The sequence below is a fragment of the Mustela nivalis genome, assembly GCF_964662115.1.
Source record: "Mustela nivalis genome assembly, chromosome: 18".
NCBI lineage: Eukaryota > Metazoa > Chordata > Mammalia > Carnivora > Mustelidae > Mustela > Mustela nivalis.
The window spans coordinates 50122974-50150428 of NC_139037.1; the positions used below are offsets into that span (position 1 = coordinate 50122974).

The window sequence follows — 27455 nt, forward strand, 5'->3', positions numbered from 1 at the left end:
GGAGGAAACAGAGAGAGTGGGGTCTGTGGAGACTTGGTCAGGTCTAAAAGGTCCCAGGACCCGCTGCTCTCGGGTCACCCTTCAGGGAAAGCAGAGAGAGGCCCTGGCAGGGGCTCTTCCCCTTCCTGTGAGGCCATCCCTCTAGGACCTGTGATGAGGAACACGGGGCCTGGGTTGTACCACACTCCATGCATCTGTCCATCCAGCACACACTGAGGACATTATAAGCTGTCTGCACCGCTGGGGAACATGGGAGGCAGCACCAGGACCCCGACCCTCACTGCTCTTCTCTGCCTCGGTGAGCTTTCTAGAAAAGAAGAGGGAAGGGGTTGCCCCCCTTCCTGCCCCCAGGTATTGGTCCCTGGGAGACCTCAGGACTGGAGAGGATCAGTAGGAGCAGAACATCTGGGGGAAGCACATGCTCAGCCGCAGATGTGACCCCAGCACCCAGAGGCCCAGACCAGAACTGGAGCAGCTACATGTGGGTATGGGAGGCACTCACAGGAACTCTCTTCCAGGGCTATGCTGGGGCCTGTGGGATGAGGCACAGATGGGTGAGTGTTCCCCCAGATCTCCTGTCTCCACCAACCACCCCTTAAGCAGCCGGGGTCACAGAGGGTCAGAGCTAATAGTGACTCATGTGGGAGGGGTCTTGGGGTGACAGGTGGGAAACTGAGAGGAGAAGGGACCCCTTGCAACCCCCCATCTGATTCCTTTCCAGGGACCCTCCCCAAACCCTCCATCTGGGCTGATCCCAGCCACATAGTCACCAAGGGGAGCCGTGTGACAATCTGGTGCCAGGTGTCTCTGCAGGCTGACGGCTACTATCTATATAAAGAGAAAGTCTCTGAGTCCTTGGAGACCTTGGAGACCTCATGGGATTCCAGCAACAAGGCCGGTTTCTCTATTAAATCCATGAGCTCACACAATGTAGGGCGATACCGGTGTGCATATCAGAGCGGGGAGAGCCGGTCACAGCTGAGTGATGACCTAACCCTGGTGATGACAGGTAAGGGCAGGAGCTGGCCCCCTCCCCCTGGGCCCCTTCTCCAGGCAGAAGGGAATGGTCTGTGGCTTCAGGGGGACCCCTTGTTCACAGCCCACAGTACGTGGGATGCATGAGATCCGTGGGGTGATGGCACCTGTAACCAGCTCCCTCCTTCTCCCTCAGGACAGCATGAGGCACCCTCCCTCTCAGCAAACCCAGGCCCTTTGGTGGCCTTGGGAGGGAACGTGTCACTCTCCTGTAGCTCATTGTGGCCACGGGGGTCATTCCATCTGCTGAATGAGAGCTAATGTGCCCCAACACCTGGAGTGGACGTTCCATCGTGAGAGGGGGCAGGGGTTCCTCCAAGTGGGCCCCATGAACACCTCCCATGCAGGGACCTACAGATGCTACGTTTCTCCTGAGTCATACCCGTATTTGTGGTCACAGCCTAGTGACCCTCTGCACCTTCAGGTCACAGGTGAGGGGGCCCCTGCCTCACCCCACCTACCTCCTGGGCCCAGATGACTGACCTAAGCCATATGCCCAGTGGAACCCTGGGGTTGAAGGGGGGGTGAGTGACACTGTCATTCCGGGGCCAGAATGACCAGTGAAAGAATGTGGGAGGGGCCCATGAGAGCCTCACTGCAGGCCCTGGGCCAATATGGGGAGTGCGTCCCCAGTACCACGGTCCCCTGCTGTCCCGGTGTCTACAAGGAACCCTCCCTCTCAGCCCAGCCGGGCTCCCTGTCTAGAGACAGCCTGACCCTCCAGTGTCTCTCAGAGACCAGTTCTGACAGATTCGCTCTGACCAAGGATGAGGAGCTCAGAGCTCCCCAGTGTCTAGAAGGGCAAACCCAGCCCCAACTTCCCTCTAGGCCCTCTTAGCCACATTCACGGGGGCCGGAATCGATGCTACTGTGAGCACAAGCTCTTATCTACCTGGTTGGCACCCAGTGCCCCTCTGTGCATCCTGATCACTGGTGAGGAGCCCCCCAGACCCAAGTCCTAACTGTCTGCTCAGGGTCTGGGACCACAGATGCCCCTGGGTGATAGGGTCCAGGGAGAGGGCCAGGAGCACAGGCTGAGGTGGGTATATAGTCTAGAGACAGGGACTGAGAAAGGGACAGTGACGGCCATGGATATAAAGGACCCACTCAAGGAGATGGGAGGTACTGAGAGGGGGTCCCACACAGAGTCCCTGGAGAGAGGATGGTGGCCCCCCAGCCTAGGGTCAAAGGCATGTGTGTGGGGGTGGCTCTTTACATTTCATGACCTTCCTCTCCCCCAGGAATATATGAGAAACCGTCCCTCTCGACCCAGCCAGGGGCCTCAGTGTCCTGGGGAGAGAATGTGACCCTGCAGTGTTGCTCGGAGTTGTGGTTTGATACCTTCCACCTCTCCAAGGAGGGGTCCCTCGCTCCTCCCCAGGTCCTTCGTCTGCAGGACACAGCAAAACCTCATCAGGTCAACTTTACACTGGGTCCCGTGACCTCAGACTTTGAGGGCACCTACTGGTGCTACAGCTCACATAGCAACAACCCCTACCTGTTGTCATAGCCCAGTGACCCCCTGGATCTCCTAGTCTCAGGTGAGGAGCCCACACCCATGTCCACTGAGGGCTTTGATGCTTGAGTCACAATCCTGCATCTGGAGAGCTCTGGGCTGGGAGGGGAAGGAGTGAACAACAAGGAACTCAGCCACTGGGTTACCCCTCTCTGTGGGGAATGAAAAGACGGACAGGGCCATGCCCTCTCCATGTCTTACCCTGACCAGAGGGACAGAGACAGGACTAGGTGACTGCAGGGAGGAGACAAAAGAGTATAAAAAGACAAGCTGTGACTATGGGCAGTAGGGCTGAGTGGGACAGAAGACCCAGCACAGCCCCACAGCACCCCCTTCTTCCAAGCAGGATTTGTTGTCTACACACCCTCACCCCACAGACAATCTTCATGTCTGCTAGGAACAGAGTCCTCTTAACCTAGAGGATTCACGCCTCTCCAGTCCTAGGCTGAACTAAGTTGATCCTCCGCAATTCAAATATCTATAGAGGGATTGTTCCCGCCAGACCTGGAGATGGGGTTGGGGGAATTTGAAGAGAGTAGCCCTGTGTCTCCAGAAATATTGAGATCATGGGGGCGCACTGGGTGGTAGTGGGAGTGGAAAAGTCTAAGTAGCCCAGGTCAAGTGCAGGGAAGAGCTGGCTGTCTCTGTCTTTGGTGCTGATGTGTAAAAAGTCAGACTATCACGGCACGTGTGGAACAAGGTCCACCGTAGGTAGAGAGCATAGTAAAGGGTGACTCTCATCTTCAGGTCAGGGGTCTGGGGAGACCCTGGAATTCATATCTCGAGCTGAGTTGGATCAGCCACTCTTGACTGAGGCACTGACAAAATTCCATTCATATCTGAGACAGTCCTCCCAGTTACCAAAGGTTGAATCTATCCTCGATTTCAAAAGGCTAAACCAGATTGGAAAATTGGTACCAGTGAGTTCTCTGGAAGATGTTTCAGGAATTCCTCTTTCTTGGGACTTCTGTACTCTAAACATGCCCTTTCTCCATCAGTAACTCTTGGCATGATAGTGAAAGGAAGGAGAGATAGACTGCCCAAGATGTCAGCCAGATCAGGCCAAACTCCAAAATATCTTCCATAAGAATCCAAGTCTAGCATTCCCTCTCCAGTCCTAGAGTTACCTGGTATTCCTTGATATTCCAAGATAGATCTCTGCATGTTCGTCCATGTGTCCATCTCAGTGTCCATCTTCTTTTATCTTTGATTATGTAGATTGTTTTTCTTTTTCTTTTTCTTTTTCTCATCTGCCTTCATATTTAGACAACACATTGAGTGAATGATTAGCAGTGATGTGAATTATGGAAATCCTTGCTCATAGAAAAATGCCTGATGTGTGCTATATGATCCAACGTTTATTTTTATTAAGATCTGTTAGCCAACATATAAGAACATTATTAGTGTTTGGGGTAATGTTCAATGATTTATTTGTTGTGGATAACAGCCAGTGTTTGTCAGATCACATGTTATTTTCAAAAAAGGACACATGTATAGATAAAGATGGAAAGTGATATAGAAATATATAATCCCAACTCAGGGACCAGAAGGAGTTGGCAGATGTACGGGAATGAAAAGGTGGACCCTGCTTTTCACTCCTCCATATTCCTGGCCCTCAGGATAAAAATGAAGCTTCCCATATTTATTATTGCCTCCTAATTAAATGCAAGGTGAGACACTAGAGATACTCACTTAAGGGACTGAGATGGTATTAGCAAGTTTCAGGCACTCCCTGGAGAAGAGAAACGAGATTACTTAAGTATTTCTAGGTCTCCCCAACCACAGGCTCTGTTTTTTGCCTCTCAGGTGTAGCTGGTGCCCTCAGAGAACCATAAAACAAGCCTTCAGAATGGATGAATAAGGAGGAATTCTGAGTTATGTGGTGGGCTCACAGGGACACATTCTGTCAATAAATGCAGGAAGGTAGACGTGTAGGATGCCAGGGTCATGTCAACACGTTCTGACCACCACAAGCTCTTTGTCCATGGTCTCTAGGGTCAAACAGCCAAGATTACACAGTGGAGAATCTCATCCGGTTGGGGATCTCTGCCTTGATCCTGATGGTTCTCGGGGTGCTGCTCTTTCAAGCTCGGCACCGTCAGAGTAGACCCCAATATGCAGCTGGGACATCCACAAGAAAGCGAGAAGATGGACAGTGAGGTAGAACTTTGAAAACGGAATGGATGATACCAAGACTTTCTGGAAGAATATCTGTACATAAGTTGGGGAAACATTCTACTGAGAATATTCTGGGTGTTAACATGGTTCGGGTGCAGGGAAATGTCTGGGTCGGGGCTATGGTGCATCTTTGGCAATTAAATTGTGGTGATTTCTCTCCCCATCGCTTTCCAATGTGGCTTTTCCTTGAAACTTTCTGGACTAGCTTCCTTCTTTTCTCAACCCTATGACTTGAGGTTAATCCCCCCAGTAGCTCTGGCTCCACCCTTTTTCTCTGGTCCAGTTTCATGGAATGCTTTTTCCTCGATTCCCTGTTGTGTGTACTCTTCAGCTCAGAACACAGATTCTGTTTTAAATACTGAACGGATGGATGCACAGCAAGTCCAGTTTGGAAAAAATACATTGAAAATCATTCTGTAAAAGAAGAATCTAGACCCACAAGACATTCCCTCTTAATCACATGATAAACGATACTGTTTCTCCAGTGGTATCATCACTTGAATGATCATCACTTGGTGTGTGAAGTGAGAACCACAAGCTGTGGGTCAACTGGCTTTAAGAAAATGCCATTTTTGCCAAAGTCCTGATTTAAGGCCTTTATTGATTTCTTTGGTGAAAATACTCGCTCTGTGGCCACCTTGAAGCCGTCTGTGGGAATACACTGAATGCAGAGTTAGCAAGTCATGATTACAGTGGTCTCTCCCACGTGAGGAGGAGCCAAATGCAGCACACCTGCCGAGAATACCCACCGATGTGCATATGTGTGTCCTTCCAACTTTGAGGTTCTGGTCACTTCCACCTCGAGTGGGATGGAGGGAGCCTCGATTTTCTCTAGATCTTGAGTATCAGCCAAAGTCGTTCTTGAATGAACGTAGCCAATACTTCACATGTTGGCATTGAGGTCCACTCAAAACATCTTCCCCATCTACCCGTTGACCCTCACCTGAGTCTGACCAAAGAATGAGCCATGTCCCAAGTGAGAGGTGGGTCTCTCAACAAATACTTAAGGACCAGAGGGTATGCAATTAAGGATTTAAAATCGGTTTATGTGACTTTCAGACCTCGTCCTTCCCCGTGAATCTGACCTGGGCTGAAAGTCATCTGAAAAGATATGGAGGCCACTTCAGAGGTAGGATTCAACCTCCTCAGGCCTCATCTTGGTCCCCAATGAGGGGCAGTTGGAGGAAGCACATGAGGAAGGAGTGGTTCCCCTTTCCTGTAGAATTTCTACATCAAATTCCTCATATATGACATCTTGTGACTCTCTTCTCTCTGGCCCTGTTACCCCCTCACGAGAGTCAGAAAGAAACAAAGAAGCTAGAAAACAACAAATCAGATGGCAATGGTGAGTCTTCACATAACAATATCCACTTTCAGTATAAACGGATTATCAAAACACGTAAGGGTACCTGAATGGATAAAAAAGAAGCAACACCCAACCGTTTGCTGCCAACTACACACTCACTTAAGCTTGAAGACCCAGGTCTGGCAGAAATGGAAGGGAGCTGCTGTGGAGTGAAAACACACCTTATAAACATGTAAATTTAAGGTGTAAAGTGCTGATTGACAGACACTGCAAGGTGATTGCCGCCATGTCTTTAACTAACACCTCCTCACGTCACATAATTACCTTTTTGTGTGTGTGTGGTGAGAACACTGAAGATCTGTTCTATAAGCAACTTTCTCAGACTTACTACAGTAGTATTAACTATCATCACAATGCTGTGCATGACATCTCCAGAACTTAGTCACCTTAAACTAAAAATTGGTAGTCTTTGGCCACCATTTCCCTGCTTCCCTCACGCACCCTGTCCCTGCTCATCACCATTCTACCATTCCTTGTGTCTGCTTCTACGAGGATGACTTCTGTAGATTCCACACATAATTAAATCATCCTGTATTTGTCTTTCTATGTCTGATTTATTTCATTCAGTATAATGCCCTCAAGGTCCATCCTTGTTGTTGCAAACAGCAAGACTTCCTTCTTTCTTGTGACTGAATAATACTCATATGTATATATACAACATATTCTTTATCCATTCATCCATTGTTGGCCATTGATGGATATGGTTGTTTCCATATCTTGGCTATTGTGAATAAAGCTGCACTGAAGATAGGAGTGTGGACACCTCTTCAAGATCCCGTTTCCTTTCTTTTCATACATACTCGAAGTGACACTGATGGAACATCCAGCAGTTCTAGTGTTAATTTTTTGATGAAACACCATACTGTTTTTCCATCATGGCGCCACTGGTTTAAATTCTCACAGGCGGTGTACAGGATGTCCTTTTCTCCCCACGTGTGAAGATGCCCTACATTCCCTTAGTTTCCTCCTGACTTTCCAGACTTCTTTTTTTTTTTTTTAAGATTTTATTATTTATTTGACAGAGGGAGACACAGCGAGAGAGGGAACACAAGCAGAGGGAGTCAGAGAGGGAGAAGCACTGCAGAGAGCCTGATGCGGGGCTCAAGACTTGGACCCTGGGATCATGACCGAAGCCAAAGGCAGATACTTAACGACTGAGGCACTCAGGTACCCCTGACTTTTCAGACTTCTTGTTTGATGAAGATTAATGTTTTTTCCAAACAAACAAAGATAAACAAGAGAGAAACAAAACAAAATTCCCAGGCTCTTACATATATAGGGAGACTGGTGGTTGCCAGAGGGCACATGCATGAAGAGGATGAAGATTTCACCTACTCTGATGAAGGCTGAGTGCTGGGTAGAACCATTGAGCCATTCTATTGTACACCTGGCACTAATACAACACTGTGTTAATTAGACTTCAAGTTTTAAAAATCAAATTAAATCGATACCTGAAAATAAGATTTATTTATTTTCTACAATTACACTAATGATCTTGAAAGTTATGCATTGTGTTTCTAAATTTAAGTCGTACCTGCATTGTCTTCCTAGGAATTGTCATTTATAACTTTGAAAAATTTTTGAGAGAGAGGAAGTTCAGGGGTATGGTACAGAGGGAGAAGGAGAGAGAGAATCTCAAAGCCAACTCTGCACTGAATATGGAGCCCATAACAGGGCTGGATCCCCATACACTGAGATCATAACCTGAGCCGAAATCTTGAGTTGGTGGCTTAAGTGACTGAGCCACCCAGACACAACTGTTTCAAATAATTTTTAAGTCCACCCTCCACTTTAGTAAGGAAAGAGCACAATTAAACATTAGCTGAGCTCTTGCTTCTTACTTTTTTCCCCAAAAGCTCTATTTCTGTCACCCACAAGTTTCAAAATATTTGCATTCAGCTAATAGTTTAAATCAGCTTTCTTAAATATATATGCATACGTGTAAGTATGGAAATATAACCTTACAAAGCAACTTTTTTTTGCTGCTTCTTCGCACTATCTAACATGCTTTCTTCATTAAGGATTATTTGCTTTTCTAATTGGATGTCACCATGCAGTGTTCCTTTCATTGATGTAAAGGCGGAAAATAGCTAAGAATTTGCAGCTCTGGAAATAGCCTGTTTTCATTCTTTTTGAAAACCATAGCTCAGCTCTACAGTCAACTAATCTTTGACGAAGCAGAAAAAAATATCCAGTGGAAAAAAGATGGTCTCTTCAATAAATGGTGCTGGGAAAATTGGACAGCCACATGCAGAAGAGTGAAACGACTATTTTCTTATACCATACACAAAGATAAACTCAAAATGGATGAATGACCTCAATGTGAGACAGGAATCCATCAAAATCCGGGAGGAGAATATAGACAGTAAGCTCTTTGACATTGACCACAACAACTTTCAAGACAGGTCTCCAAAAGCAAGGGAAACAAAAGTAAAAAGGAACTTTAGAACTTCATTAAGATAAAAAGCTTCTGCACAACAAAGAAAACAGTCAACAAAACAAAGAGGCAACCCACGGAATGGGAGAAGATATTTGCAAATGACAGTACAGACAAAAAGTTGATATCCAGGATCTATAAAGAACTCCTCAAACTCAACACACACAAAAGAGATAATCATATCAAAAAATGGGCAGAAGATTTGAACAGACACTTCTCCCATGAAGACATACAAATGGCTATCAGACACATGAAAAAATGTTCATCATCACTAGCCATCAGGGAGATTCAAATTAAAACCACATTGAGATATCACCTTACACCAGTTAGAATGGCCAAAATTAGCAAGACAGGAGACAACATGTGTTGGAGTGGATGTGGAGAAAGGGGAACCCTCTTCCACTGTTGGTGGGAATGCAAGTTGGTGCAGCCTCTTTGGAGAACAGTGTGGAGATTCCTCAAGAAATTAAAAATAGAGCTTCCCTATGACCCTGCAATTGCACTCCTGGGTATTTGCCCCAAAGATACAGATGTGGTGAAAAGAAGGGCCATCTGTACCCCAATGTTTATAGCAGCAATGGCCACGTTCGCCAAACTATGGAAAGAACCAAGATGCCCTTCAACAGATGAATGGATAAGGAAGATGTGGTCCATATACACTATGGAGTATTATGCCTCCATCAGAAAGGACAAATACCCAACTTTTTTTGCAACATGGACTGGACTGGAAGAGAATATGCTGAGTGAAATAAGTCAAGCAGAGAGAGTCAATTATCATATGGTTTCACTTATTTGTGGAGCATAACTAATAGCATGGAGGACATGGGGAGTTAGGAGAAGGGAGTTGGGGGAAATTGGAAGGGGAGGTGAACTATGAGAGACTATGGACTCTGAAAAACAATCTGAGGGTTCTGACGTGGTGAGGGGTGGGAGGTTGGAGTACCAGGTGGTGGGTATTATAGAGGGCACGGATTGCATGGAGCACTGGGTGTGGTGCAAAAATAATGAATACTGTTATGCTGAAAATAAATAAAAAATAAATTTAAAAATAAAAGAAAGGCCAAAATTGACAAGGCAAAAAACAACAAATATTGGAGAAGTTGTGGAGAAAGGGGAACCCTCCTAAGCCATTGGTGGGAAGGCAAATTCATACAGCCACTTTTGGAAACAGGGTAGAGGTTCCTCAAAAAAATTAAAAATAGAGCAACCTTATAACACAGCAATGGCACTACTGGGTATTGACCCCAAAGAGACAGATGCAGTGAAAAGAAGGACTATATGCACCCGCAATGTTCATAGCAGCAATATCCACAAATAGCCAAACTGTGGAAAGAGCCAAGATGCCCTTCAACAGAAGCATGGATAAAGAACATGTGGTCCATATTTTTGTGTCTTCTTCAATTTCTTTCATGTAAGCTTTCAATTTCTGTAGTTCCTTGAGTACATATCCTTTACCTCTTTGGTTAGGTTTATTCCCAGGTATCTTATGGTTCTTGGTGCTATAGTAAATGGAATTGATTCTCTAATTTCCCTTTCTGTATTTTCATTGTTAGTGTATAAGAAAGCCACTGATTTCTGCACATTGACTTTGTATCCTGCCACGTTACTGAATTGCTGTATGAGTTCTAGTAGTTTGGGGTTGGAGTCTTTTGGGTTTTCCATATAAAGAATCATATCACTGGTGAAGAGAGAAAGTTTGACTTCTTCATTGCCAATCTAGATACCTTTTATTTCTCTTTGTTGTCTGATTGCTGTTGCTAGGACTTCTAATACTATGTTGAACAAGAGTGGTGAGTGGGCATCCTTGTCTTGTTCCTGATCTCAACGGGAAGGCTGTGAGCTTTTTCCCATTGAGGATGATATTTGCTGTGGGTCTTTCATAAATAGATTTTATGAAGTTCAGGAATATTCCCTCTATCCCTATATTTTGAAGCATTTTAATCAGGAACAGATGCTGGATTTTGTCAAATGCTTTTTCTGCATCAATTGAGAGGACCATGTGGTTCTTCTCTCTTCTCATATTAATTTGTTCTATCACATTGATTGATTTGCGCATGTTGAACCGTCCTTGTAACCCAGGGATGAATCCCACCTGGTCATGGTAGATAATCTTTTTAATGTGATGTTGGATCCTGTTTGCTAGGATCTTGTTGAGAATCTTAGCATCCATATTCATCAGTGGTATTGGTCTGAAATTCTCCTTTTTGCAGGGTCTTTGCCTGGTTTGGGGATCAGGGTAATACGGGCTTCAGAGAAAGAGTCTGGAAGTTTCCATTCTGCTTCAATTTTTTGAAACAGCTTCAGGAGAATAGGTGTTATTTCTTCTTTGAAAATTTGGTAGAATTCCCCAGGGAATCCATCAGGTCCTGGGCTCTTGTTTTTTGGGAGGTTTTGTTTGTTTGTTTGTTTGTTTGTTTGTTTAGAGACTTTACTCATTTTTTTAAATTTTCAGCATAACGGTATTCATTGTTTTTGCACCACACACAGTGCTCCATGCAATCCATGCCATCTATAATACCCACCACCTGGTACCCCGACCTCCCACCCCCCGCCCCTTCAAACCCCTCAGATTGTTTTTCAGAGTCCATAGTCTTTCATGGTCTCTCATGGTCCACCTCCCCTTCCAATTTCCCCCAACTCCCTTCTCCTCTCTAACTCCCCTTTCCAATTTCCCTCAACTCCCTTCTCTCTAACTCCCCTTGTCCTCCATGCTATTTGTTATGCTCCACAAATAAGTGAAACCATATGATAATTGACTCTCTCTGCTTGACTTATTTCACTCAGCATAATCTCTTCCAGTCCAGTCCATGTTGCTACAAAAGTTGGTTATTCATCCTTTCTGATGGAGGCATAATACTCCATAGTGTATATGGACCACATCTTCCTTATCCATTCGTCCGTTGAAGGGCAGCTTGGTTCTTTCCACAGTTTGGCAACTGTGGCCATTGCTGCTATAAACATTAGGGTACAGATGGCCCTTCTTTTCACTACATCTGTATCTTTGGGGTAGGTTTTTGATCACTGCTTCAATCTCATTACTAGATATCAGTCTATTCCGGTTGTCATTTCTTCCTGTTCAATTTTGGGAGTATATAGTTTTCCAGGAATGCATCCATTTCATCTAGGTTGCTTAGCTTATTGGCATATAACTGTTGATAGTAACTTCTGATGATTCTTTCTATTTCCCTGGTGTTAGTTGTGATCTCTCCCTTTTCATTCATAATGTTATTAATTTGAGCTTTCTCTCTTTTCTTTTGGATTAGTGTGGCCAATGGTTTATTGATTCTTTCAAAAAACCAGCTTCTGGTTTCATTGATTCATTCTACTGTATCTCTGGTTTCTACCTCATTGATCTCTGCTCTAATCTTGATGATTTCCCTTCTTATGTGTGGAGTTGGTTTGATTTGTTTTTGATTCTCCAGTTCTTTAAGGTGTAGAGACAGCTGGTGTATTCTGGATTTTTCAAATTTTTTGAGGGAGGCTTGAATGGCTATGTATTTCCCCCTTAGGACCGCCTTTGCTGTATCCCATAGGTTTTGGACCAAAGTGTCTTCATTCTCATTGGTTTCCATGAATTGTTTCAGTTCTTCTTTGATCTCCTGGTTGATTCAGGCATTCTTAAGCAAGGTGGTCTTTTGCTTCCAGGTGTTTGAGTTCCTTCAGAACTTTTCCTTGTGATTGAGCTCCAATTTCAAAGCATTGTGATCTGAGAATATGCAGGGAATAATCTCAGTCTTTTGGTATTGGTTGAGTCCTGGTTTGTGACCCAGTATATGGTCTATTCTGGAGAAGGTTCCATGTGCACTTGAGAAGAATGAGTATTCTGTTGTTTTAGGGTGGAATGTTCGGTATATATCTATGAGGTCCATCTGGTCCAATGTGTCATTCAATGCTCTTGTTTCTTTATTGATTTTCTGCTTGGGTGATCTGTCTATTACTGAGAAAGGTGTGTTAAGATCCCCTACTATTAATGTATTCATATCAATATGACTCTTTATCTTGATAAATAGTTTTCTTATGTAATTGGCTGCTCCCATATTGGGGGCATAGATATTTACAATAGTTAGATCATCTTGGTGGATAGTCCCTTTAAGAATGATGTAGTGTCCTTCTGTATCTCTGACTACAGTCTTCAGTTTAAAATCTAATTTATCTGATATGAGAATCGCTAGCCCAGCCTTCTTTTGAGGCCCAATGGCATGAAAGATACTTCTCCATCCCTTCACTTTCAGTCTGGGTGTATCCTTAGGTTCAAAATGGGTCTCTTGCAGACAACATATGGATGGGTCCTGTTGTTTTATCCAATCTGGAACCCTGTGTCATTTTATGGGCACATTCTGGCCATTCACATTGAGAGTGATTATTGATAGATACGTTTTTATTGACATCGTGTTACCTTTGAAGTCTTTCTTTCTGTACATTGTCTCTATATTTCTGTTCAATGATATTCTTAGGATTTTTCCTCTTTTATAGAACCCCCCTTAATATTTCCTGCAGTGTCAGCTTGGTGGTCACATACTCTTTTAAGCCTTGCCAGTCTTGGATACTCTTTATCTCTCCATCCATTTTGAATGTCAGTCTTGCTGGATAAAGTATTCTTGGCTGCATGTTCTTCTCATTTAGTGCCCTGAATATATCTTGTCAGAACTTTCTGGCTTGCCAGGTTTCTGTGGACAGGTCTGTTATTCTGATGGGCTTTCCTCTGTAGGTAAGGAGCTTCTTTGTCCTAGCTGCCTTCAAGAGGGCCTGCCTACAATTATAATTCTTCATTCTTGCTATCAGGTGTCTCGAGGAATTTCGAGAATCTATAATCTTAAGGGGAGACCGTTCTGCCTCTAGTACATGAACGTTGGTTCCATTAGCGATATTGGGAAAATTTTCATGGAGAACTTGTTCCACTATATCTTCTAGACTTCTTTCTTTCTCCTTCCCTTCAGGGATTCCAATAATTCTGACGTTGTAACGTTTCATGGCATCATTTCTTTCCCTGATTCTGTTTTTGTGGCTTCCAAGCTGTTTGTTCCAGGCTTCCTCCTGAACCGTTCTCTCTATCTGTTTGTCCTCCAGATCACTAATTCTATCTTCTGTCTCAGTTACCCTAGATTTTAGAGAATTTAGATTAGACTGGAACTCATTGAGAGCATTGTGAACATCATCCCTGGTGGCTTTCACTTTTGCCCTAATCAATTCCGCTTGGTCATCCATGGCTTTCTCCAACCTAGCTATTGCCTGAATAATTGTTAGCCTGAATTCCCTTTCTGACATATTGTCTATGTTGATAGCCATTAGCTCTGTTGCAGAAGGCCCATCCTCTGAATTTTTCTTCTGTTGGGCATTCCCCGTCCTAGTCATTTTGGTGAGAGATGGCTGAACAGATATAGCTGGATATATCGACCATGATGCAGTCAAGGTGCACCCTGGAACACTTCTGAGCAGTAAGGAGTCCCCACTCAAATGAAAGAAAAAAGAAAGAGAGAAAAAAGAAAAGAAAAAGAAAAAAGGGGGGGGAATAAAAGAGAAGGCTCAGCCCAAATGGGCCCCAAGGTAAGATTTATAATGTATACAAACAAAAACAGACAAACAAAAAGACTGATCAAAGTAGATGACAAGAGAAAGAAAATATATAATATAATATATATATATATGCAAAAAAAAAAAAGAACCTCGTCATAAAGAACCCCAAGTATAAGATTTATATACTACCAGGACAAACACAAATACACAGAAACACTGGCAGAAGTAAAAGATGGGAGAGTGGTTATAAATTCTCAGTGTGGATGAGGAAGGTTATTTTGATTCTTCCTGGATGTATCCTGATATCTTTGTTAAAGGACTCAACTTTCCTAAGATAAAGGGGGATTAAAAATTGGTTTATCTATGGGTGTAGCATTGATGGGGAAAGGGGATTACCTTGTAGTTTAACTCTATATGAATATTAAAAAATAAAAATTAAAAAAGAATAAACTAAACTAAACTAAAATTTTAAAAAACTTAAAAAATAGAAAAGCAAAAGAAAAACATGGGTATGTATCAAAAAGTTCAGGTTAAAAGGTTATTATGGAATTTGACGTACTGAATATCTCACTGTGATGGTAAATTGGTTAAAAAAAATTATCTATATAAAAAAATGAACCAGAATAGTGAGAACAAATTAAAAATAAAACTTGTATCTATGAAGTGGTGGTGGTTGTTTTCTTGTCGTCTTTTTTTTTTCTTTTTATTTTTCCTGGTTGGTTTTCTGGGGAGGGGCCTGCCACATGGGTTTTCAGGCAATGTTCCCTGAGTTAACTCCTCCCGCCCCCCTCAAGGGGGTGGGCTTTGAGGAAACTGGTTTTTCAGGCTTTCATTCTCGGAGGTTTTTATGTTTGTTTGTTCAGGTTTTTTGAGGGGGGGGGTGGTTTTTTTTCTCTCGCCTTGACAGTTTTTAATGGTTTTTGGAGGTTTAGAGGAAAGCAAACTGCTCCCTGACCTCCCTCTCAGAGAGAAGCCTCAGTCTATTCCTCTCTAGGTGCTACAAAGCATTTAAGTTCCCCTTTGGCTGCTGGCAGAGCACATTCCTAGTCTCGGTCCCAGGGGATGCAGGAACTCCTGCTTGTACCCAAAACCACAACAGCAGCAGCTGTCTGGGCTGCTCCAGACTGCCAGAGAGGTTCCAAGCAGCAATTGCACACAGAGATTTTCCTGCTGGACCGGGCTGGGAGTGCCTGGTCTTTCCGGTCCAAGAGTGTGGGGCTGGGCCTGCACGCACCTCTCTCACGGGAGGGTGTGGGGACTCAGGCTCTGATAGCACAGCATGGCGCATATGTGGGGACTGCAAAAAGTCTGTGCTTCTACCGGCTGGCTGGCGAGGCTCCCAGCCCCTCACGGGAGCTGGACCCCATGCGCTCTCAGGTGCACTGGCGGCTCAGGGACCAAGACCTGGTTTCTCCACTGCACTCTCTCTGGCTCAGCACTAGGGGTGGCTGTCCAGGATCTGGGGACTTAAGCCCCTCTCCCTAACTGCCCCGATTCCCCTGAAAAGGATCCCCCTGATCCTTTTCTCTTTCAGAGTGCTTTCAACCAGACTCCAAGTTAATGCTGGTCCCCAGACACAGGGCACTCTCGTATTGGGTCCCAGACACAGGGCACTCTCCAGTGGGTTGCATCTGGTGGCTCCCTCCCTCTTTTCTTTATCTTCTGATATCAGTCTGACATTCCCACTCTGCTTTACCTGCCCAGTGGCATCTTCTGCCCCCATAGAAATCCAGACGTGTATAATTCTCTCAGGCTGATTTCACGGGCGATTGGAGTACTTTGGTGGGTAATCAGCTTACTTTAGGGTACAGGTTGAAACGGCGCCACCTCCTACTTCCCCGCCATCTTCAACCACTTTTTTTTTTTTAATCTACTTCTGTGTTATAGACTTTGGCTCTCTTTGTAAACCTTGAATTCAAATGCCTGATTATTATCCCCTCTGGGTATGACATCATTCTGTCTGTCTCTTTACAAATACATTCCATGTGAGATGGTGATCCAGTGCTCATTCATGCTTTTCCATTCACTTCATAATATCAATCACCATTATTTTCACCACTGACTATGCTAGGATTATTATCCCTTGTTGGCTTAGGATATTTTTCTGAAAGTCATCCTACAGTGGGAATCCAACTCAGAGGTACCTGCTAGAGCATTCAGGCTTCCCTAGTCCTCTGCTTCCTTGTATCAAATTATGCTTTTCTTAATACAAATTAGGAATAGAACATTTCCAGGGCTTGTACATTTCCTGACTTATTCTTCAAATTTTATAGCCCTAGTGAGATACATTTAAAAGACTTCTTGGTATTAAACATTTGGATATTAACTGACCAAACGATGTCTATTCTTAAGCTTATTTGAAATTTTCGTGGAGAGATTAATAATTAGAACTCATCTATACTTTTTGTTTTTTATGTGAAAACAGATTAAAATAAGTTTGCAGGAATATCTCATTTTGTGTTCACCAGTTTTATACAACACTGATTTTCTCTGTTCCTTAAGGGTTTGAGCTGAGAGGGGATGTCTTTGAAGATAAAAATCAAATGACTGGTGTTCTTACTTGAAATATTTTGTCAGTTTCTGGAGTTCTTTGTGACCGACAGATAGAGACAGAGAGAGATGAGGAGGAGGACAGTGATGATGATGATGATGGTAGTGATGATGAGGATGGGGGTGGTTATGAGGACCATCATGGTGATGAGGATGGTAGTAGTGATGGTGGTGGTGATGATGGTGGTGGTGGTGGTAGTGGTGGTGATAGTGGTGGTGATGATGATGGTGGTGATGATGATGATAGAGATGATGGTGATGGTGATGATGATGGTGTTGGTGATGGTGATATCCTACCTAGGATAGTTCAAATAACTAACACACTTATATGGTATGCACTGAATTATCTCTCTCTCTCCCAATGTATTCATATCTATATTCATATATATTAATTCATATTACATAAATATGAATATACACCTTCAATATATTCATGGGCAACCTCTCATCCATGAACACTGGGTCCTGAAATGGTGAAAAGATCAAGTTCTCCTATCCACAAGAGGTAGCTTACATGCTCCAGATGAACACAGAAATTGAATAGCTCAAGTATTTCTACATTGAGAGAGGATTTAACATACTGAATTTCTGAGCTAGGGGACACAGGAAGACTCTACTCCAATGGGATTCAGAAGCAAAACCTCAATTCATAAAACATGAGGAGACAGACAATCCAATGAGAACAGAGGCAATCCTTCAACAGCAGAGAAAGTGTCCATTAGGGACTCTGCATTAGATTTATCACAAGAAGTGGGGCAGGTAGAAGACCACAGAGCCCAGAGGACAAGTATGAGTCCCATCAGCACCTTATTTCCCCCCATACTTTTATGGTTCTCAGAAGTGACTGATACCATCAGCCCGTCACAAAACAAGGCAGACACCAACACTGGGGAGTAGTGGACGGTATGGGGATGGCATGGATGGTTAAGTGCTGTCAAGGGGAAGCAGGTACCCTGGGTGGACATCCAGGATCCTGGGTGATTTTCATCTGCTCTGACCTCTGTGACCTCTCTACCTTAATTCCTAGCCTCCCACACCTCCAGATTACACAGTGGAGGCTCTCATCTGCATGGGTATGGCTGCTGTGATCCTAGTGATCCTCGGGATTCTCCTCTTTCAGGCTTGGTACAGTGAGAGAAGAGCCCAAGATGCAGCCAGGAGGCAAACACAAGAGAGTACAATGCCATAATCAGAATAGCAGAGCCTGGGAAGTACATCTTGTGTGCCCAGAATGTTCTGAAAGAGCATGTGGGGTGTGTGCCTTATGAACTGTCTGCAGGTCATTGTGAGGAGGAAGAGGAATCATGGTTCCCAGTGCAGGGACAATGCATGCCCTCTTCTGCCTTTGAATTATGGACTCCCCTTTCCAACCACTTGTGAGTTGTCTTCACTGGCTCTCATCTTCCCCCAACCAGCTAACACCCGCATGGCAGACTTCAGTCTACATTCCTATACACTGCCATGCTCTGGTTCCAATCTCAGTGAACACATTATCCCATTTTCCTCCCTTGCAATCACCATACACCTTGAGGTACATGAAGGGGTCTCCATCTTTCAGTCCAAATAATGGAGGCTGTTTGAATGAATCACAAATTGGCATCAAAAGATGCAGCCTGAAAGAGATAAATCCAGGAGATGCCCCCACACCCTCCGAGCATCCTTCACTTCCACCAGATGGCCTGTCTGTGCTGCCTCTGAGAAATCCATGTGCCAAATGCTGGCTCGTGGCCTTGGCCATTATCTCTGGTGTAACTCCTCCCTTCATAGGCAACTTCAGGGTCCCACTGTGAGGAGCCCAATGGCGAGGAATGTGCAGAACTGATGTCACAAAACAGTACAAGTCAACCCAGAACCCATTAATGCCACTCTGATAGCCCTAAAGTGCACCCAGGTTTCCTTGCATTTTATGTGGAATGATTACTTCTATTTCTCTTGGCCCAGTTTCTGTGAACTCACAAGACTGAGGGTCCAGGACTCCAGATGGGATGAAATAGTAAGGTGTACTCTCAGTCATGGGAGAGCCAGGAGAACACAGGCCCATGAAATTGAGAGATTCTAGATCTTTAAAAACTTGAGTTCAGAAACACTGTGTCACCAACAAATTCCACTTCTGGGCCTAAGTTGTAGTTCTGCAAGATAGACAGTTCTGGGGATCACCATACAACTCCACGCCTAGAGTGAACAATAGGGTCCTGACAAATCTGTAAAGAGGCTTGAACTCGTGTTAAGCTCTCTTATTACCACAATTAAAAGCAGACATGAGGGGCACCTGGGTGGCTCAGTGGGTAAAGCCTCTCCCTTCAGCTCAGGACAAGATCTCAGGTTTTGGGATCAAGCCCCGAATTGGGCTCTCTGCTCAGCAGGGAGCCTGCTCCCCCCCCCCCCCCCGCCTCTGCCTACTTGTGATTTCTCTCTCTGTCAAATAAAGAAATAAAATCCTTAAAAAAGAAGAACACTTATGGTTTGTCTCCCTCCCAATCCCATTTTGTTTCATTTATTCGACTCTTAATCTCACAAAACAAACTGAGGGTTGCTGGGGGGAGGGGGTTTGGGAGAAGGGGGTGGGATTATGGACATTGGGGAGGGTATGTGCTTTGGTGAGTGCTGTGAAGTGTGTAAACCTGGTGATTCACAGACCTGTACCCCTGGGGATAAAAATATATGTTTATAAAAAATAAAAAATTAAAAAAAAAAAAAGAAGAACAGACATGAAGGAGAATTGTATCCACATAATTGAGGAGACATTATGCAAGTGAGTTCATACAAGTACTCACAAGGAACAAAAGGTGGTGGCAATCAAATGTCCACCAGCTGACAATGTATTAACAAGCAGTAACAGTGTCCAGCTAGTGGTTTGCACAAGGCATGGAGACAGATTCTAGAAGAGCTAATGCCTGGGGGACAAGAGGCCATGTGGAGGCAGGAATGACTCAGGTTTTGCTGGAGAGAAGGTAGTGCTGTCCCAGAAACAAAACATGATAGAGAGATAGTGTGTGAAGAAAACAAACACAGACCCAAGTCCAGAGCCAAGTGGTGGTTCCCTCTGTGAGTCAGTTGAGTCTATAAACATGTTTCCCAACCTTCTCTGGGGTCACTAATCCTGGAGAGCCCCAATGGCTCCTCTAGTGAAATAAACTCATGATGATGTCTCCACAAGGTCTTTCCCTGAGCCCTCCTTCCACGAACCCATCCACACCACAATCAGGATCAGTGGAAGACTGGAGATGTCCTGTTGGAGCCACCATATCAGCCTTCCTCTCTTGTTTCTCCTCCAGGCCCTGACTCCCTGAGGAACTATCTTACTCTCATGGCTCCATACCTACTCAAAACTGCCCCTTCCCTGCACAAAACCCACCCACCTGTCTCTACCTTACTCCAGAGACACCCAGTCTCTACACCTGACCCTCCAGGGGCTGACAACCAGACTGAGCTACCCTCTCCAGCCCCAGCAAGACCCTCTCCTCCCCAGAAGCAAACTCATCCCAGTTCACCACCTCCCCTCTACACACACACACACACACACACACACACACACACACTCATAACTACATGCATTTCTTCCTGGGATGTGATGGTGGAGACAATATCAACAGAGCAGACTCCTTCCAAACCTCCTAGGCCATGAAAACAAAAAAAGAAGCATCGCTGACTCTTCCTACCAACTGTAAATGTATTTGTGTTCCTGGGATTCTGTGAGCGGCTCACAAGAAACCACAAACACCACTTAGAATGCCAGTCAGCTCATCAGGCAGCCAACGAAGATGAGGGTGTCATCGCTGCTGGGTACCACACCCTCCTCCCGCAGAACACGGCCTCCCTAGTGGCGACCTCCTCACAACAGCAATCTGTTCACACATTACCTTGCTGGCGATTTTCCTGCTCCTGAAGGTAAAATCCAGAAACACATGTGGAGCAGTAAGAGCCTGTGTGGAAGCGGTTCCCCACTCCCTGAGAATGCAGTTTCAGGAGAGTTCAGCACCTTGGGCAAGGATGACACCACTCAGCACACTTGCACTCACCCCATCTTGTGCTGGACTCTCCATCCCGGAGGGTCCCCATCACCTGTGACTAAGCTTGCGAGATGTGACCTGGCTCTGAGCCTCTCTGTCCTCGGTTTCTCTCCTCCTCTATGGTTTACAAAAACTATGGGCTGATTTCCCTTTCTCAAGGGTTTGTATTATCTGCTGTCACTGTCACAGCCCCATGCATCCAGGGAAGGAACAAGACTGTCCCCTCACCATTGAGTCCCCAGTGCCTGGCACCATGACCGGATGTGGAAACTGCTTACTAAACAGGGGCTGATTGCCAGCATGGTGAGAGGAAGGACAAAAACTTGCACTGACAGAAGCTCAGGAAAGGGAAGTGTCTCAGCCCAGGTCATACAGCCTCTGTGTGAGACAGGGCGGAAGTAAAACTAAAATTGGGCCAATTCCCAGGCTCTGCCCTACCTCCCTCAACCTTGAGTCCTGGAACCAGTGTCGCTCTCTAGACTTGGGCTTGCTGGGGAGAAATCAGAGAGAGTGGGGTCTGGGGAGACCAGACTCAGTCTGGTCTCATAGGTCCCAAGACCCACTGCCCTCAGGTCACCCTTCAGGGAGAGCAGACAGTGGCCCTGGCGGGGGTTCTTCCCCTTCCTGTGAGGCCACCCCTCTAGGACTTGTGACCAGGAACACAGGGCCTGGGTTGTACCACACCCTGTGCATCTGTCTGTCCAGCACACGCTGGGGACATTATAAGCTGTCTGCACTGCTGGGGATCATGGGAGGCAGCGCCAGGACCCTGACCCTCACTGCTCTTCTCTGCCTCGGTGAGCTTTCTGGAAAAGAAGAGGGACCAGGTCATCCACCCCAGGTTCTAGTCCCTGAAAGACCTCAGGACTGGGGAGGATCAGTAGTGTCGGAGGCCAGCCGCTGGCCAGGGCGGCCTCCACCATTAAAAGATGGCGCCTGGCAAGCTGCCAAGAAAAGTTGCCTCACCAACCCTCACTGTTCTTCTCTGCCTCGGTGAGCTTTCTGGAAAAGAAGAGGGACCGGATCATCAACCCCAGGTCCTAGTCCCTGAAAGACCTCAGGACTGGGGAGGATCAGTAGGGGCAGAACTTCTTGGGGGAGGATGTGTTCGCCCCAGATGTGACCCCAGCACCCAAGGGCCCAGACCAGGCCTGGAGCAGCTGCGTGTGGGTGTGGGAAGCACTCACAGGAACTCTCTTGCAGGGCTGTGTTGGGGCCTGTGGGACCAGGCACAGACGGGTGAGTCTTCCCCAGATCTCCTGTCTCCACCAACAACCCCCTGAGCAGCCGGGGGGCACACAGGGTCAGGGTTGATGGTGACTCATGTGGGAGGGGCCTTCGGGTGACAGGTGGGAAGCTGAGAAAAGGGCCCCCTTGCAACTCTCCATCTGATTCCTTTCCAGGGACCCTCCCCAAACCCTCCATCTGGGCTGATCCCAGCCCCATGGTCACCAAGGGGAGCCGTGTGACCATCTGGTGTCAGGCGTCTCTGCAGGCTGACGACTACTATCTGTATAAAGACAGGCTCATTGTGCCCTTGGAGACCTTGAACACCTCACGGGATTCCAGCAACAAGGCCGGCTTCTCCATTACATCCATGAGCTCACACAATGTAGGGAAATACCAGTGTTTATATCAGATCGGGGAGATCTTGTCACAGCTGAGTGACCTCCTGCCTCTGGCAATGACAGGTGAGGGCAGGAGCTGGTCCCCTCTCCCTGGGCCCCTCCTCCAGGCAGAAGGGAATAGACTGTGGCTTCAGGGGGACCCCTTGTTCACAGCCCACAGTACATGGGGCCTGTGGGGTCCGTGGGGGTAATGGTCCCTGTAACCAGCTCCCTCCTTCTCCCTCAGGACAGCATGAGGCACCCTCCCTCTCAGCCAACCCAGGCCCTGTGGTGGCCTTGGGAGGGAACGTGTCCCTCTCCTGTAGCTCATCGTGGCCACGGGGGTCATTCCGTCTGCTGAAGGAGCGGGAGGCTGATGCACCCCAACACCTGGAGTGGACGTTCCGTCGTGAGAGGGGGCAGGGGGTCTTCCATGTGGGCCCCGTGAACACCGCCCATGCGGGGACCTACAGATGCTACGTTTCTCCCCAGTCGTACCCGGATTCGTGGTCACATCCCAGTGATCCTCTGCACCTTCAGGTCACAGGTGAGGGGGCCCTGCCTCACCCCATCTACCTCCTGGACCCCGATGACTGACCTAAGCTATATGCACAGTGGATCCCTGGGGTTGATGGGGGATGAGTGACACTGTCGTCCCGGGCCCAGAACCGCAGGTGGGCAAACATGGGAGGGCCCATGAGAGCCTCACTGCAGGCCCTGGGCCATGCAGGGAGTGTGTCCCCAGTACCACTGTCCCCTGCTGTCCAGGTGTCTACAAGGCGCCCTCCCTCTCAGCCATGCCAGGCTCCCTGGTGCTGTCTGGAGACAATCTGACCCTTCAGTGTCACTCAGAGACCGGGTTTGACAGATTCGCTCTGACCAAGGACGAGAAACTCAGAGCTCCCCAGCATCTAGAAGGGCAACCCAGCCCCAACTTCCTCTTGGGCCCTATGAGCCACACCCACGGGGGCCGGTATCGATGCTACTGTGGACACAAGCTCTCCTCCACCTGGTCGGCCCCCAGTGCCCCTCTGGGTGTCCTGATCACAGGTGAGGAGCCCCCTGACCCATGTCCTAACTGTCTGCTCAGGGCCTGGGACCACGGTTGCCCCTGGGTGATGGGGTCCAGGGAGAGGGCCAGGAGCACAGGCTGAGGTGGGATGTGGTCTAGAGACAGGGACTGAGAAAGGGACAGTGAGGGGCATGGAGATAAAGGACACCACTCAGAGAGATGGGAGGTGCTGAGAGGGGGTCCCACACAGAGTCCCTGGGAGAGGATGGTGGCCCCCCAGCCCAGGGTCAAGGGCAGGTGGGGAGGGGTGGCTCTTTACATGTCACGACCTTCCTCTCCCCCAGGAATGTATGAGAAACCGTCCCTCTCAGCCCAGCCGGGGACTTCAGTGTCCTGGGGAGAGAACGTGACCCTGCAGTGTCGCTCTGAGATCTGGTTTGACACCTTCTACCTCTCCAAGGAGGGGTCCCTCACTCCTCCCCAGGTCCTTCATCTGCAGGACAGAGCAATACCTTATCAGGTCAACTTCACCCTGAGTCCCGTGACCTCAGACCTCGAGGGGACCTACCAGTGCTACAGCTCAAACAGCAACTCCTCCTACCTGTTGTCACAGCCCAGTGACCCCCTGGAGCTCCTGGTCTCAGGTTAGGAGCCCACACCCCATGTCCATTGACGGCTCTAACGCTTGAGTCACAGTCCTGTCCCTGAAGAGCTCTGAGCTGGGAGGGGATGGAGGGGACAACAAGGAGTTCAGCCACTGGGTTACCCCTCTCTGTGGTGGATGAAAAGACGGACAGGGCCATGCCCTCTCCATGTCTTACCCTGACCAGAGGGACAGAGGACTAGGTGACTGCAGGGAGGAGACAAAAGAATATAAAAGACAAGCGGTGACAAGGAGCAGTAGGGCTGAGTGGGACAGAAGACCCAGCACAGCCCCACAGCACCCCCTTCCTCCAAGCAGCATTTGGACTCTACACTCCTGCACCCCACAGACCATCTTCGTGTCTGCTGGGAACAGAGTCCTCTTAGCCTAGAGCACACACAGCCTCTCCAGTCCTGGGCTGAACTAAGTTGATCCTCCATACGTCATATATTCACAAAGGGGTTGTTCCCAATGGACCTGGAGATGGGGGTTGGGGGGATAGTTGCCTCGTGTCTCCAGCAACATTGAGATCGTGGGGGCACACTGTGTTAGTGGGAGAGGAAAAGCCTGAGGAAGCCCAGGTCAGGTGCAGAGAAGAGCTGGCTGTCTCTGTCCTGGGTGCTGCTATGTAGAAAGTCAGACTATCACGGCACCTGTGGAACCAGGCCCACCGTAGGTAGAGCACAGTAAAGGGTGACTCTCATCTTTAGGTTGGGAGGCTGGGGAGTCCCTGGTAGTCGCAGCTCGAGCTGAGATGGACCGGCCACTCCTGACTGAGACACTGACAAAACTCCATTCATATCCGAGACTTTGTTCTCCCAGTTACCAAAGGTTGAATCCTACCCTGGGTTTCAAAAGACTAAACCAGATAGGAAATTTGGTACCAGTGAGTTCTCTGGGAGATGTTCTGGAATTCCTCTTTCTTGGGACTTCTGTATCTGAACGTGCCCTTTCTCCATCAGTAACTCTTGGCCTGATGTGAAAGGAAAGAAAGGCGGGATTTCTACCCAATTTCCATGAGCACCAATGTGTCAGCGGATCAGGCCATCCTCCAAAACATCTTCCATAAGAATTCATGTCTAGCATTCCCTCCCCCACCCTAGAGGTACCTGGTATTTCTAGATACTTGGAGGCAGATCTCTGTATGTTCGTCCATGTGCCCATCTGACTTTTTTCTTTTATCTTTTATCGGGGAGGTTGTGGTTTTTTGTTTTGTTTTGTTTTGTTTTGTTTTTTTGTCTGTTTCTCATCCGCCTTCATATCTAGACAACACATTGAGTGAATGGTTAGCAGTGATGTGAATTATGGGAATCCTTGCTCATAGAAAAATGCCTGATGTGTGCTATATAATCCACCATTTATTTTTATTAAGTTCAATTAGCCAACATATAAGTACATTATTAGTGTTTGGTGTAATGTTCAATGATTCATTAGCTGTGTATAACAGCCAGTGTTCGTCAGATCACATGTTATTTTCAAAAAAGAACACATATATAGATAAAGATGGAAAGTGATGTAGAAATATATAATCCCAACTCAGGGACCAGAAGGAGTTAGCAGATGTACAGGAATGAAAAGGTGGACCCTGCTTTTCACTCGTCCATGTTCCTGGTCCTCAGGATAAAAATGAAGCTTCCCATGTTTATTATTGCTTCCTAATTAGATGGAGGGTGAGACTCTAGAGACGCTCACTTAAAGGATTGAGATGGTATTAGCAAGTTTCAGGGACTCCCTGGAGAAGAGAAAAGAGATTACTTAAGTATCTAAGTCTCCCCAACCACAGGCTCTGTTTTGGCCTCTCAGGTGTAGCTGGTGCCCTCAGAGAACCACAAAACAAGTCAGCCTCCAGAATGGATGAATAAGGAGGAATTCTGAGTTATGTGAGGGGCTCACAGGGACACATTCTGTCAATAAATGCAGAAAGGTGGACATGTAGGTTGCCAGGGTCACGTCAACACGTTCTGACCACCACAATCTCTTTGTCCACGGTCTCTAGTGTCAAACAGCCACGATTACACCATGGAGAATCTTATCCGGTTGGGGATCTCTGCCTTGATCCTGATGGTTCTCGGGGTGCTGCTCTTTCAAGCTCGGCACCGTCAGGGAAGACCCCAAGATGCAGCCGGGACATACACGTGAGAGTGAGAAGACGGACAATGAAGTAGAACTTTGAAATGGAATGAATGATACCAAGAGTTTCTGGAAGAATATCTGTGCATAAGTTGGGGAAACATTCTACTGAGAATATTCTGGGTGTTAACACGGCTTGGGTGCAGGAAAATGTCTGGGTCGGTGCTATGGCGCCTCTTCGGCAATTAAATTGTAGTAATTTCTCTGTGACTTTTCCTTGACACTTTCTGGACTAGCTTCCTTCTTTCCTCAACCCTATGACTTGAGGCTAATCCCCCCCAGTAGCTCTGGCTCCACCCTTTTTCTCTGGTCCAGTTTCGTGGAATGCTTTTTCCTCAATTCTCCAGTGTGTGTACTCTTCAGCTCAGAACACAGATTCTGTTTTAAATACTGAACAGATGGATGCACAGCAAGTCCAGTTTGGAAAAAATACATTGAAAATCATTCTGGAAAAGAAGAATCTGGGCCCACAAGACATTCCCTCTTCATCACATGATAAATGATACAATTTCTCCAGTGTTATCATCACTTGGGATGAGCATCCAGTGTGTGTAGTGAGAACCACAAGCTGTGGGTCAACTGGCTTTAAGAACAATCTGAGGGTTTTGAAGGGGTGGGGGTGGGAGGTCGGGGTACCAGGTGGTGGGAATTACAGAGGGCACAGATTGCATGGAGCACTGGGTGTGGTGCAAAAATAATGAATATTGTTATGCTGAAAATAAAAAATAAAAAAAAAAGAAAATGCCATTCTTGCAAAAGTCCTGATTTAAGGCCTTTATTGATTTCTTTGGTGAAAATACTCGCTCTGTGGCCAACTTGAAGCCGCCTGTGGGAATTCACTGAATGCAGAGTTAGGAAGTCATGATTACAGTGGTCTCTCCCATGTGAGGAGGAGAAAAATGCAACAGGTATTAGTTAAAGACGTGGTGGTAATCACCTTGCAGTATGTGTCAATCAATACCTTACACTATAAATTTACATGTTTATAAGGTGTTCATAGCAGCAATATCCACAATAGCTAAACTGTGGAAAGAGCCAAGATGCCCTTCAACAGATGAACGGATAAAGAACATGTGGCCCATATATACAATGGAATATCCATAGTGAGCCGTCAGAAAGGATGAATACTCAACTTTTACATCCACATGAATGGGACTGAAGATTATGCTGAGTGAAAAAAGTCAAGCAGAGAGAGCCAATCATCATATGGTTTCACTTATTTGTGGAACATAAGGAGTAACATGGGGCACATTAGGAGAAGGAAAGGAAAAAGTGAAGGAGGGAATCAGAGAAACAAATAGACACTATGGACTCTGAGAAACAAACTGAAGGTTTTGGGGGGCTGGTGATGGGTATTCAGGGGGGCATGCACTGCATGGAGCACCGGGTGTTATCTGCAAACAACAATCATGGAACAGTCCATCAAACACTAATGACGTACTGTATGGTCACTAACA

At 46.5% G+C, this 27455-nt stretch overlaps 1 protein-coding gene and 1 pseudogene across 11 annotated transcripts in view; both read left to right on the forward strand.

Annotated features, from left to right (window-relative positions):
• The window catches only part of LOC309853925 (leukocyte immunoglobulin-like receptor subfamily A member 6), a 28061-nt pseudogene extending 23171 nt beyond the window's left edge, over window positions 1–4890 (forward strand). The window contains exons 5-10 of the transcript XR_014316606.1: window positions 218–298; window positions 519–554; window positions 722–1009; window positions 1172–1466; window positions 2277–2576; window positions 4547–4890. The product of XR_014316606.1 is annotated as a leukocyte immunoglobulin-like receptor subfamily A member 6 (transcript). The remainder of the gene's footprint in view (window positions 1–217; window positions 299–518; window positions 555–721; window positions 1010–1171; window positions 1467–2276; window positions 2577–4546) is intronic.
• Window positions 4891–20985: 16095 nt separating this feature from the next.
• Window positions 20986–26208, forward strand: LOC309852716 (leukocyte immunoglobulin-like receptor subfamily A member 6). 10 transcript variants are annotated; one of them, XM_082709862.1, is made up of 7 exons: window positions 20986–21403; window positions 21810–21845; window positions 22010–22297; window positions 22461–22760; window positions 22982–23263; window positions 23570–23869; window positions 25865–26208. In XM_082709862.1, exons 1-7 carry the CDS (start codon window positions 21355–21357, stop codon window positions 26005–26007), a joined length of 1398 nt encoding a protein of 465 aa, XP_082565988.1. In that variant the 5' UTR covers window positions 20986–21354; the 3' UTR covers window positions 26008–26208. The 10 variants fall into 10 exon arrangements, with proteins under 10 accessions (XP_082565988.1, XP_082565990.1, XP_082565994.1 ...); XM_082709864.1 differs by having other exon boundaries at window positions 21014–21403; window positions 23009–23263; XM_082709868.1 differs by having other exon boundaries at window positions 21035–21403; window positions 22127–22297; window positions 23009–23263.
• Window positions 26209–27455: the final 1247 nt, after the last annotated feature.

What these genes read in the sequence shown, in the direction of transcription:
- LOC309852716 (XM_082709860.1), top strand. Translation starts at nt 21,536, where the DNA reads ATGGCGCCTGGCAAGCTGCCAAGAAAAGTTGCCTCACCAACCCTCACT. An exon ending in CCTGCCTCTGGCAATGACAG is followed by an intron (nt 22,298 to 22,460) that starts GTGAGGGCAGGA and finishes CTTCTCCCTCAG; the next exon opens with GACAGCATGAGGCACCCTCC. An exon ending in TCTGGGTGTCCTGATCACAG is followed by an intron (nt 23,264 to 23,569) that starts GTGAGGAGCCCC and finishes CCTCTCCCCCAG; the next exon opens with GAATGTATGAGAAACCGTCC.